The sequence below is a fragment of the Zea mays genome, chromosome 4, assembly GCF_902167145.1.
Source record: "Zea mays cultivar B73 chromosome 4, Zm-B73-REFERENCE-NAM-5.0, whole genome shotgun sequence".
Lineage (NCBI taxonomy): Eukaryota > Viridiplantae > Streptophyta > Magnoliopsida > Poales > Poaceae > Zea > Zea mays.
In genome coordinates this window covers 180636161-180648940 of record NC_050099.1, presented here as the reverse complement: position 1 = coordinate 180648940, position 12780 = coordinate 180636161, and the positions used below count along the sequence as shown (strand labels likewise).

Here is a 12780-nt window from a genome sequence, read left to right as displayed (position 1 = left end):
ATCACAATGCTGAAGGTCATTTGGGAGAAGAAGAGGGAGACATGAATAACTTTCGAGATCAAATTGCCAATGCACTATTTGATATGAGAATGTAATTTTATATTGAGTACTTTGGTTTGGACAAAACATGTATGAATTATTTGTCTTTTTAAAATTACGCATTAAACAATTGTTGGACAAAACGTGTATGAGCTATTTGGAAAAAAAAGCATCTATAAACGTGTATAAATTGTTGTGTATAAACTGCGTAGTGCCAACTGATGAAACCAGACAAGTAAAACAGCCAAGGGTATTATTGTATTTGCATGCATATGAATAATAAGCCAAATCCAAATAATCCGAGCTAACAAACAGCAACACCTAGCTTATTTAATCCAGAGCAAATAATCCAGATTATATAATCTAGATTATAATTTAGATTATATAATCTATAAGTTGAAACAAACAGGGCCTTAATAAGTAGTAGAGATGTTGATTTCTGAGTTTTTTTATATAAGCCATTCTCACAGAAGTAATCTCAGAAACGAAACATGGCTGACAAAAGTTGACTCTGACGGTTAGAATCCGATCATCATAATCCCGCATATAGGTGCTGACGGCCTTTTGCCCCCCAAAATCTTGTTGTCCAAAACCCTTCTCTACGCGTCTCGGTGCCTCGCCGGCTCGCCGCTCGCAATCGCCGGTTCGCCGTCGCCATTTGTCCCCTTCCCCCCCCTCGCGACCGCCCGCTTCGAGTGTCCCCCAAACAAAAAATCCCTCCCGCCTGCACGGCCCTCGCTGGACGCGGAGCATGGCGGAGGAGCAGATCGAAGAGGCGTCCATGGCCGCGGCGGCGGCCACGCCGTTCCAGCTCCAGTTCGACAAGCCCATCCCGTTCCAGGTCTAGTCTGCGATCTCCTCCCCTGCCTCTCCCTTCTGCGTAGGCAAACGCTGTTGTGCAAGTTCGTGCTGTGCTGATTCTTAATCAACATGTGCTGAGGCTGCAAAATAGTGTGCGGCCGCTTGGGTTCACGCTGTCCAGGGCAATGCCTGGTTCACGCGCTGGATCCTTGGGTTGCTGCCGCCGAGCGTTGCGTGCGTCCCTGCTGTTGTTTTGTTGAAATTCCTACGAGGATTAAGTCGGATCCTACTGTCGCTGTGCAGAGTTGACAGGGATGCAGTTGGGTTCGGTGGGAACTTGTTGGTCTGAACTGTGAGTTGTGAGGTGCCATTTCAGTATATCACTGATATAGAGCACTGATTTCAGCTTTGAATGCTATTTTTTGTTTTGCAAATGCACTTTAGTAACTACACCGTTTGCCTCTTGTTCATGCTTAATCAGTCTCATTCACCTTGTATCATGTTTACAATTCGCTACCAAACAATTCTTAAGTAACAGAGAAGTTAATAGCAAGCACATATATCATACGGTTGCTGATACTGAATTTCACCTTTTGTCGCTTTATATCTTTTCTGTAATTCAGAATCGATTGAGCACAGTGAGATTCAATTTCCTATTGTTTCTTTGTTCCTATTTCTTAATGTATGCTAAATGGGGCATCGGGTACTGACGTGCCTGTGTTTCATACTTGTAGATAAAAATGGCAGAATGGAATCCAGAGAAGGATCTGCTTGCTATGGTTACTGATGACTCCAAGGTTCTCCTCCATCGCTTCAATTGGCAAAGGCTTTGGACAATCTCTCCAGGTTGATACACCCCTACCCCATTACCCTCAGTTGCCTGTTGTTTTTGCCCACTTTGAATGTTCCTTGTCATTACAATCAATATGTACAATCTGTCAATTCCAGTGTGCCCTTCAGTTATACCTTTTAGTTATAGTGATTTATAAGATCATGTCTGCTTTGAACTTCTAAAAGATAGTGAGAAACTGAGAACTAAAGTATTTATAATTGTTCAGGGAAGTGCATCACATCAATTTGTTGGAGCCCTGATGGTAAAATAATAGCACTTGGCACAGAAGATGGTTTGATTCTTTTGCATGATGTGGAGGTGTGTATCTGGATGATGATAAAAACTGTCAGTGCCTTTTGTGTCTTTGTATGAACATTCGTTTGTACTTCATAGAAACCTGATCCAGTGCCTATCTTCTCTTAATATTTTTCTAATTGCTTATTCTCATTTTTATATCATGCTTAAACCTTTATGAGCGAACTATTAGGAGACAATTAAGGGATACAGGCCTCAAGGACTTCTTGCCCAATTATGTTTTCGATAGAGGCATTTTAATACTTCTTGAAGATTATTGCGTATCAGCTATACTATTGTCAATTGTGTTTGACAGGCAGGACCACTTGATCACATACAGTTGGGGATCTTGCAGCCACTGCTTGAACATCTGTGCAGATTCTCAAGACCTCACTCTTCCATGATAAACTTCTCACAATATTTTATTGAAATGAAACTTTTCCAATGACGCTCCCTTAGTATCTTACTATCTTGCATCCTCTGCAAAGCTAGCTTGACCTGCTTCTAGCTAGCCACCTGCTGCCTGCATCAAAACAAACTTTACAATTTGACGCCATCACTCAACAAGTACTCTGTAATAAGTGTAATGTTTTTTTACCATCTTTCAATGGTTAATTTTCTTTATAAGCTTGAATGGCTAAAAAACAATTTGGTGGGAGAAATTTATCCAAAACTCCGCCGTAATGCTTAGGCACAGGTGATTGCTTGGCACTATAATCACACACACAGACACAAAGGGAAATGTATTGCAGTGTCATAATTTCTTTTTTTGCAGTTTCACTCAAATTGTTAGTACTAGTAGTGTATGTAATCTTTCATACTCCCTTTCACCTTTAATTTGAAAACAAGACCAAATCTGCACAGCTTGCCACTGTCAGTTAATTTTGAAATATAACAATATCTCATGTGTGTCAAGATCTACTTGTTACTTTTCTTTTACACTGTCACTTTGTGCATTTATAACTGAATAAAAATCTCATTGCAGAATGGGAAGATGCTAAGAACTACAAAATCCCACGATGTTGCCATTGTATCTTTGAATTGGGCAGAAGACGATCCACTGTCAAAGGTATGCTATTGCCTTTGCGATATAAGTATCATATAATAACACATGTGTAGTTACAAAAAATTTCAGTTGATTTACAAATTCAGCACTAATCAAAATTAGTTTAGGTCTCTACTAAAACTTCTCATTACTGATTCTTCTGCTAATTTATTCAGTCTGACAAGGATGAGTTTTTATCCTATGAAGACCGCACCACACGTTTCTTTCCTCCTCCTCCTGTGATGCCTAGGATAGGTGGACTACGTTCTGGAGATACTGGTCTTGCGGATGAGAACGAAGAAGCTATTCCAGAATTTTCTAGTGCTTCCTGTCAGCGTTTTAACATTCTGTGCAGTGGTGGCAAAGATGGTTGTGTTTGCTTCAGCGTTTTTGGAATATTTCCTGTTGGAAAGATAGTAAGTAAATACAGTAACTCACTTGTCCATAATTTGAACTCAACAAAAAATAGTCTGTCATGCATGCTCTCTCCTGCTTCAGCATTTCCTGTTATTGGTTCTGGGGACCTTTCTACCCTAACAGCTCCTCTGGAAATCTGTTCTACACAGAAATATTTTGTGAAGTTAATATGCTCATTTAAACAGAGCAAATAGAAGTTGAGCACTAGCCTTTTAGGCTTGGCTATTGTTATTGGTGGTAGACCCACAGTACATCTGTTTTCCGCAGAATCAACAAACTCTAGGTGTCATCTGTGTATCTGAACATGTACAATTCATCTTTTCCATGTATTGACTAGCTGCTGGTGTAATATGAGAGAAGTTTCAGATATTTTATGCATTTGCATATTTATTTACTTTCCTGTGTAATCTCACGCGTTGAACTTATGGGCATTTCAGCAACCTTTGCCAACTTTTTTGTGTCATTTTGTATTTGTTCTTTGTCCAGTTCAATGCTCTATGAACCAGTAGCTTTATGCCTTTGAAATTTCAGAACATAACTAAAATCCCAATCAATGTTGGATCCTCTAGAAAGAGTTACCAACTCCAGGATGCTTCAGTCAGCAAGGTAATTGATGCTTAGTTTCCGATGCACACGTTAATCTCCTAGAAATGAAATTCTGTGCACTTCCATTTAAGGGAAAAAAAGATTATGTGCACTCATTTTTCTTATATCAGGTCTCTTTATCAAGAAACCTCCAGAAATTTGTTATTCTGTGCTTTGGAAAGTTGGTTGATACCGACAACCTCTCTGACAGCTGCGAAAATTCTGGATTACATTGTCTCTACCTAGATACTTCTATCTTCTTCAACCGGTAATAACATAACTGTTTCATTGATTGTACTTTCTTCCTTCCTTGTTCAGAAACCATATCTTGTTGTCTTGCTGCATGCTGAGTTTTATATTAAGATCCACGTTTAGTTCTAGAATTATCTATCTTTTCATGGGCCAACGATTCACTTTACACACTACAGTTAGGCTTTATAGAGAAGTGCAAAAATTCATTACTAAAAACATATCCAAAGTATTTCATTGATAAACTTGTAAGGTTGTTAACTCTTGGTCTATGTATCAATTTATGGTTATTATTGTCATGTACTAAAATTTGTATGTATCATCCATAAATGCTGTAAAGAAAAAATGAGCTGCATCAGGTGTCCCAACAAGCATCAAGTATTCAAGATATGGTTGAAGTTGTCCGTGCTTCTGTATCTTTAATATCCAAACAATGGTCAAACGCCATGAGTTTATTCCATGAGAAATTTAGTGCCTTGCCCAATCTGATATCTACACATGGTATGATGGTTTCTCTTGAACCATAAGCATTTGGAAATTTGTGCCTTCATTCTTCATAGCTGAAAGTTTCTAACATGAAAATTTCTATATGCTTACAGGAGTGGAATCTAGTTCTGAGGATGAGTTTCTTAGCCTTTTGTTTGGGACACGAACAAGTCCAGCCCTTCACCATTTTTTAGCTAGTTCACTTGGTGAAGCGGTAATTGTTGCTCCTACCACTTCTATAGCTTGTTTTGTGAGACAATTTGCCTAAATTGTCATTCATGCGTGGGTAGGGTCTCAAGAGGATAGCCAAGGCTGTTGACAGTGCTGGAAGAGATATTCGTGGCATTATCACTGAGCATCTTCAGGTCAGCTATGACTTATTGATCCTCTGAAGCATTCACCTACACTATGGTTTTCCAGTTTGTTTTGTGTAGCAGTGGATACTATAGAGCTTTCTTAGCATTTTTTGTAGGAAATCCTAACCCTGTGTTAGGGTTGGGTGTTGTATTAATAGACTGAGTTAACTAGGCCTGGCCCATTACACAGGGGTGAGAGAGTGTAAGAATCCCGTTTAGGGTTCTCCCCGTGTAATTACTCTCTCACCCCTGTGTAATAGGCTAGGCCCAATTAACTCATGTCTATTAATATAACACCCAACCCCAACTTAGGGTTAGGGTTTACTACATGGTATAGAGCTAGGTTTCTTTTTTTCCTCTCAACTCTCCTTCCACCTAGCTGCCTCTCCTTCCCTGCCAGCCAGCCCCAACCGACGGCGCCTCCTACCCCTCACAGTCGGCCAACTCTCCCCTGATGAACGGCGATGCCGCCACCACTGCGAGTGCAGGCTCAGGCGCTGCCACTGCCGCTGTGGGCGCGGGTATGCTCCCTGCCGCCGCCGCATGGGGGCCTGCCACAGCCGCCCTGACTGGTGCGGGCACGGGCCCCACCTCGGGTGGGTGGCCCCCAGCCGTCGCCGCCCCTGCAGGCGCGGGCACTGGCCTCTTCGCCGCCGTGTTCTCACCGGCCAGCCTGCTGGCCCCTTCGGGCGCCGGTTTGTTGCCCCCGCTGGACGCGGACAACGAGCTCTTTCCATTTCGTACCCGCGACCTCGCCGGGGACGGGGCCCCTTTCATCGTCGGCCTTGAACCCCTCCTAGGCGTTCTCCCTGCTGCCCTCACTGCGCAACACACTCGTCGCTCCCCAGGCTTCCCCGCCCGCACCGACCCCTCGTGGACCAACCTCGTCACGACCACGTCGACCCCTCCTCCCGCTTCCCCGGTGTTGGTTGCGGCCATAGCCACCATCCAGGTGGTTGTCACTGCTTCCCAGGAGTGGGAGCGTGCTGCGACCCTGGCCTTAGAGCGAGAGTGTGCCATGGGGGCCGCCCTGACCACCTAGATGGCCGCTGTGCAGCGCCTTCTCCTCGGTCGCAGTCCCACCCCTCCATCGGTGGCCCCTGAGACTCCCCACACCTCCGGACAGGCCGCCGAGGTTCACAACATCCGATCCCTTGTGTCCGTTGTGTTGGATCCGACGTCCTCCCACTACCCTCGCTGGTGCGCTCAGGTGGTCCTCACCCTTCGGCGATTCGCCCTCGCCGACCACGTCCTCGACGAACCCGTCGCCCCACTGTCTCCATCGTGGGTTCAGATGGACAATGTGGTCCTCTCGTGGTTGAACGATACCATCACCGTCAAGCTACAGGACATCGTCCGTGACCAGGCGGACACCGCTCACCAGGCATGGCTCGCTCTCGAGGACCAGTTCCTCGGAAACCGGGAGGCTCGAGCACTCCATCTCGACGCCCAGTTCCACCTGTTCTCCTAGGGGGATCTCTCCGTGGGAAAGTACTTCCGCCAGATGAAGGGCATGGTGGACTCTCTCCCGACCTCGGCGAGCCTGTTGCCGACCGTACCTTGGTGCTGAACCTTCTGAGTGGCCTTAGCGAGAGGCATGGGAAGACCAAAGATGATATGGGAAGAAACAGTAAAAGAAAACTCGATGGGATGAAATATAACCAAAGATTTAGCCTTAAATAGGAGTGCATGAAAAATAGTTATCAATGTGCCTAAACCTTGACTTTTGGTTTGTGTTGGGTTTCAACTCTAGCCTATCCCAACTTGGTTGGGAGAAAAAGTTATTGTTGATATAATTTTGCTGGACTAACAAGTATTACAGATACATGTACCTTTTTTCTTAGTTTCTATTGCAGAATTTGAGCGCCTTATTTATGTTCTTTATTTACAGCCTGCAGTGGAGATTATTTCATTCAGACTCGCAGAATTAAGAGGCCTTTCAAGATGGCGTTCACGATTTCAAACTATCGGGTTAGATGGAAACCTTATTGATGGTGTAACTGAGAGTATAGGGATGCTAGTTGTTCAAGTGGAGCGCTTTTCAAGGGTGGCAGCCACTGTTGTTTATCTGGTACCTTTTATTTTCCTTCTGCACATTTAGTACCTCTGTTTGGATTAGTTTTTTAATCTTTTGAAAATGAAACTCCTACATCTTAGCTAAATAATGCCCAATTTCTTTTAATGATCAAAGTGTGCTAATGCTAAACAGATTCATCCCAATTACTGTTTATTCGAGTAGTAGGCTGAACAAATATTCCTGCTGTTGCCTACCATTTGCCAGTGAATGTTTGAACAACCAATTGTGTTCCAATAGTTTCCTCCTAAATGTAGTTTTCTTAATACCTAAATTCTGCTGGCCTTGTGTGGAACCGGATATATCTTTGTGCATGCAGTATCTTCTAATCAATCTGTAGATTTTGATACACATAATTGAATCTACAACAACGATGACGACGACAAAACTTAATTGAATCTACGGTTACCTTTATGCATTGTCCATGCTTTTCTTAGTCACATGCTATTTGTTGTGCATTGTGTTTGTGCTATAGTATGTGTTTCTATTTCTATGCCCTATCATCTGCATCATGGTTGGTGGTGATATTATGTTGGAGGTTATTGTATAGTAACTACCATTATTAACTGTTTTCCAGTTTCAAAATTTCTTTGCCTGGGTTTTAAAGTCTGTTAGAATATTATTAAATGAACCTACCGACCAAGTTCCAGCAGCAAACAGGTTAGTCCTTTCCCCCCCTGTTATTCTCGATTCACAAATCATATATCAATGTTTTGCTATTAATTATCAGGTCTCCTTTGTAGTGAACTTGTGGTGATTTTTCTTAAGTTTCTTCTTGATAAGGATCCAATCAAACAACTACTTGAAGCAGATGAGAGAATTGAGTGTGATATGTAAGTAACATTCTGTTGTATATTTTCTGTGTAAAAGTTAAAAAGTGTTATTAAGTTCTGTTCATTCATTTGTTTTTATATGATAACTGTATGCACATGTCAAACCCCTCCAGTAGGGTTAAATGCACATAAAAATGTTATAGCCTGACATGATTGTTGTGCTCTATCATTAATTTTATAAATGCCAGTTAACTTATAAGAATTACTTCTGAAATTTGCAGTTTTTAGTTTTTTTCTACACTTGGTATCTTGGTGTTGGAAGGGCGGGCCTGGTGCAGCGGTAGAGCCTACCGTCTGTAACCGGAAGGTCCCGGGTTCGAGCTCTAGCTTCTGCATATTATGCGGGTAAGGCTTGGCGTTTAAAGATACCCTTCCCCAGACCCCGCACAGTGCGGGAAGCCTACGGCACTGGGTTACGCCCTGGTATCTTGGTGTTGGAAAATGCATTGTCCTCTTAAAGCCAGTTATTGAATATCTTGGGATATATGGCCCACGAATCTTGTTTGAGCCATATGTGATGTGTGCTATGGTTTTCGAGGTGTGTCGTGTATGTTCTCTTGTCTTGCTGGATTCATTCCAGCTGTCTGTACTTTATCTCTCCTCTTCTATAATGATGAGCAGCTCTCCAGCTGGTTCGAGAGAAAAAGATATATGACACTATTGTCTAAACCAGCAAAAGTGATTAAAAGTCAATCACATGGAGCTGTTGTTTGTTCCTAAATGTGGTATTGCCATCACTATTTAGTTTAAAAAAATCTCGACCTGTTAGGGTAACACAACCCTGGTTATTATATAAAGAAGACTTTCTCACACAGGTCGAGAAAACCCTCGAACTACCCCACTCTTACACAACGGCATCATAGTTCATGTGAGAACGACCTCAACCGGGGCCCTGTGCTTTGGCGTGGACCGTGGAGCAAACGAGGGAAATTTTTTAAACCCAACCTAAAATTCGCTCCCACGAGAAGTTGAACTCAGGACCTAGGAAGTGCTACTCAGATCACCTAACCAACCCAGCTAGAGACCCTTTCGCTCATTATTTAGTTTAACTGTTTTTAATTTGTGACGATGCTTTCATGGGTTCCCACATTTATTGTTTCTGTTCAACATGAGTTTTCAGGGATACTGCAAGACATGTAGAACAGCTAGTAGTTTTTGGAGGATTTACAGACACCCAATTTTTGGAAAAGAGTTTGGTAAATCAATTCAATGAATTGGAAGATAGGTGAGTCATTTTATAACCTAGAAGTCTGTACCAGTTATATGTTCTCCATTGCTTGAGTGTTATATTTCATTGTTTTGACTAACATTGTTGTTACCTGAACATTCAACATTTTATCTTTTTTTTTTTCATTTCCAGTTTCCACAGTAAAAATTCAAATGTGTTGCTCCTTGCCTTTGGCTAACATTGTTTATGCTGCACTTAACACTTCCGTTGTCATCCATTGCAGCTTGAAGGAGGCTTTCTTGATGCCATTTACTGCTATCTCTTCGCAGATACAATGTCAAGGATTGCTTCCTTTATATCCTGTTACATCATCAGCTACCTTGTCATCATCCTGCTCGCCAACATCAATATCATTTTATAAGGTTCATGTTCTCTTTAGTGATTTCGACAAGTGCTCAGCATTACCTGCATCCTGTACGCAGAATGTTTATAAAGTAATTCATACCCATTAAGTCATTATTTGCTACTATGCCTGTCTCTGTCTGGAACTCATGTACATATCAATGATGTTGTTCTTCATATTTGTAACCATTTCTTAAAAAAACAGGATGAAGATTCATCGCATGAGGAATCCTCCTATAGCTTGACTGACTATGTATGCTTGAAGATACCTGATGGATCATTAAATAAAGTAAATTGCATCGGTGTGATAAAGGGCTCTGGTAACTGTTGTACTACCCTCAGCATGATGTCACTTTCAGGTTTTCTGTTGCATATACCTGACGGATATGAGTGTGTTGACCTGTCACTTTATAAGGTACTCATGTTGTATCTGTTCAGACAATATTCCAGTTTTTGCACAATACCTGGCATTGCTTACAAAAGGTAATAATTACCCATTTCTCAAACAGGACAACCAGGTAGTTTTACTACTGAGTGAAACGTCTTGTTCTGATAGCCCTGGAAAATCTTGGATGGTGATGCTGCAAATAGAGAACTTTTCCTTTATGCCACTCTCAGGAACATTCCCTGCAAATATTTACAGTTTGCAAAAACTGGTGGTAACAATTCTTATTTCCCCTATGTTTGATCTCCTGGTATACACTTCATTTCATAGCAGCTCTATATAATCATTAACGATGTCTTCAAATTGGTGTACTGGCAACAACTTAGTTTTGTGCTATTTTATTGCTCGTTAGTAATCGCATGCGGAGGGCCCAGCAGAGCTCAGCAAAAAAACTGATCCAAGACGCCCTTGGTCTAGCCTGTCCATTCAAGTCCCTAGCATAGCCCGATCCTTCTTCTCTAAGGTGCTGATCTCTGAGGCGGGGAATGGGACCAACACCATGTGTTGGACAGATAAATGGATCCATGGCAAAAGGGTCTCAGATATTGCTCCCAAATTATTCAGCATTGTCCCAAAAAAAAATTATTAAAAGGACTGTGCAGCATGCTCTATTGAACAGACGATGGATTGCAGACATCAAAGGGGCTCTTACAGTTGGAGCCGTTGTAGATTATCTACACCTTTAGAATATCCTCGTAGATTTTGTGCTGCAGCCTAACACTGAGGATAGACACATTTTCAGCTTATCATCGAATGGCAGATACTCTGCAAAGTCAGCTTATATTGGTTTTTTCTTTGGGTCTACCACCTTTGGGCACTATAAAAGGGTTTGGAGATCTTGGGCTCCTCCAAAGTGTTGTTTTTTCATTTAGTTGGTGGCACATAATAGATGTTAGACAACTGATAGCTTGGCAAAAAGGGGATTGAATCACCCTATCAGATGTCCTTTATGTGACCAGCAAGGTGAAACCCTGAACCACTTGCTCGTGAATTATGTCTTCTCAAGAGTTTTCTGGTACAACCTGCTAAGAAAGTTTGGGCTGCATAGTTTAGCCCCACAGCCAGATACAGTTTCCTTTACGGATTGGTGGGAGATGGTATCAGAGACAACAAATAGTCTGGTCAGGGAAGGTCTTGACTTCCTCATCATTTTAGGATCTTGGATGATTTGGAAGCATCACAATAGAGTCATTTTTTATGGAGGGTCTCCCAGCCTTCCTCTGATTATGGAGCATGCAGATGAGGAAAGAAGCTAGGAAATTGCTGGAGTCAAAGGTCTTTCCTTCTTGGCTGACCCCCTGCATAGGTTGTTGCTGTAGGGAGTGTGTGTGTTTTTATGGATCCTTTCGTGTACGAGTGTTACTGGCCTCCATAAGGAGTGCGTTATTTTTTTGGGTCTCTTAGATCCTTGTCTCCCTCTTTTTAATATATATCTAAAATGCAGTCCTCCTGCGTTTTTCGAGAAAAAAAATTGCTCGTTAGTAATTATGTTACTTGACCTTACCTTTTTTCTGTTAAATGGTACTAATATTTTTCTTCTTTCCTGTCACGCCACTTGCAGGCACTCGATCTGCAATTGGACACAGATTATGGGAAAGTTCGTAGCATACCTCACACCGTATCTACTCCATTTGCAGTTAGTGGTACGTCGAGCATGAACTTTCTATATAGGAATTTTATGTGTCATTAGAATGTAGACATGGTGTAACTCCTGGCGCTTCCTTCTCTGATCGTTTTATGCAGCATCGAGAGGAGTAGCCTGTGTCTTTTCATCCCGGAGGCATGCCTTGGTTTATATCCTTGATGAGGATGAGGAAGCGGAGGGGGATGAAACTTCCGATATGGAGTGATTATTATCCGATTCCTTCACCTTCGGCTCAGCCATTTCAGCTTCAGGCTTCAGCATTGTCTTATGTCTTGTTGCAATGGAGGCAGAGGCCCGGAGATATCAATATGTACGGAAACGTCGTCTCATTTTCACGGCAATGCATGCCCGGGTTCAGAAGCTACGTCGCGTGGTAACAGCCTAACAGGTCACCACGCACGCGCAGCCGCTTTTAGAGCTCATGAAATTGTCAGTCGTCACCCTGATGTGTGTAGGCCCTGCAGGTTGGACTTCATCGTGGTTATTTGGAAAGCGAGCAAAATTGTACACCCATTTCTGATCGTGTTGTGTTATACGAGTGCTTGCTAGTTGTGTAAAAAATCTAGAGGTAACGTCAACGTGCAAAAAAAAAGGGTCTGTCGCAAATCTTGACGGTCACTAGAGCTATCGCATTTCTAATCGTGTTTGTGTTATGTGGATTCATTATTTTATTGTTCGAGCTGCTAATGTACTTGGTAAAATACATTGTTGACTGAACTCGTGTTGCGCCTTCAACTCATGTTTCCTTTCATCAAACCATAGGCATATCTAAGAACAAGAAAACATGCCTCATCTGGATCTTTGTTCTGTTAAAGAAGCAAGGGGTTTCGTCAGGAGATGGGTGCCTACGGCCTACCTTTCTTGGTTACAATGCTATGGCGTTTGCTAGTTTGGCTTCTATGAGTTGTTTAGAAGTATTACTCAGACATTGCATGGCTTGAGTTGCCCAGAAGTACTCATCTACATCACAGGATCTGCATTTGTTGATGTGTCTGCCCTTTTGAAGCTTAGAAGGTACGTGTGCAGACACAACCTGGATTTGCTGATGGGTTGAGTGATGCCCCCCCCCCACCCCAAAAAAAAGGCCAATGTAAGGGTGTTTTTGGGTA

The 12780-nt window shown here is 42.4% G+C and overlaps 1 protein-coding gene across 3 annotated transcripts; it reads left to right on the top strand.

The window, feature by feature from the left end:
• Positions 1-519: 519 nt before the first annotated feature.
• Positions 520-12406, top strand: LOC100304372 (uncharacterized). Of its 3 annotated transcripts, none has more exons than XM_035967002.1 (19): positions 520-880; positions 1575-1686; positions 1899-1990; positions 2952-3035; positions 3188-3427; positions 3960-4034; positions 4145-4281; positions 4603-4763; positions 4862-4962; positions 5039-5113; positions 6996-7175; positions 7756-7838; positions 7922-8011; positions 9132-9236; positions 9463-9601; positions 9787-9996; positions 10091-10276; positions 11588-11669; positions 11770-12406. In XM_035967002.1, exons 1-19 carry the CDS (start codon positions 791-793, stop codon positions 11874-11876), a joined length of 2349 nt encoding a protein of 782 aa, XP_035822895.1. In that variant the 5' UTR covers positions 520-790; the 3' UTR covers positions 11877-12406. The 3 variants fall into 3 exon arrangements, with proteins under 3 accessions (XP_035822895.1, NP_001353677.1, XP_035822896.1); NM_001366748.1 differs by having other exon boundaries at positions 632-880; positions 10091-10240; positions 11770-12386; XM_035967003.1 differs by lacking the exons at positions 520-880; positions 1575-1686; positions 1899-1990; positions 2952-3035 and having other exon boundaries at positions 3273-3427; positions 3938-4034.
• The last annotated feature ends 374 nt before the right edge of the window (positions 12407-12780 follow it).

Bases quoted from the DNA above. Each gene is read 5' to 3' on its own strand.
- LOC100304372 (XM_035967002.1), top strand. From the start codon at position 791: ATGGCGGAGGAGCAGATCGAAGAGGCGTCCATGGCCGCGGCGGCGGCC. The intron at 7,176-7,755 runs GTACCTTTTATT...ACTGTTTTCCAG, and splicing joins CAGCCACTGTTGTTTATCTG to TTTCAAAATTTCTTTGCCTG. The intron at 9,602-9,786 runs GTTCATGTTCTC...TTAAAAAAACAG, and splicing joins CATCAATATCATTTTATAAG to GATGAAGATTCATCGCATGA.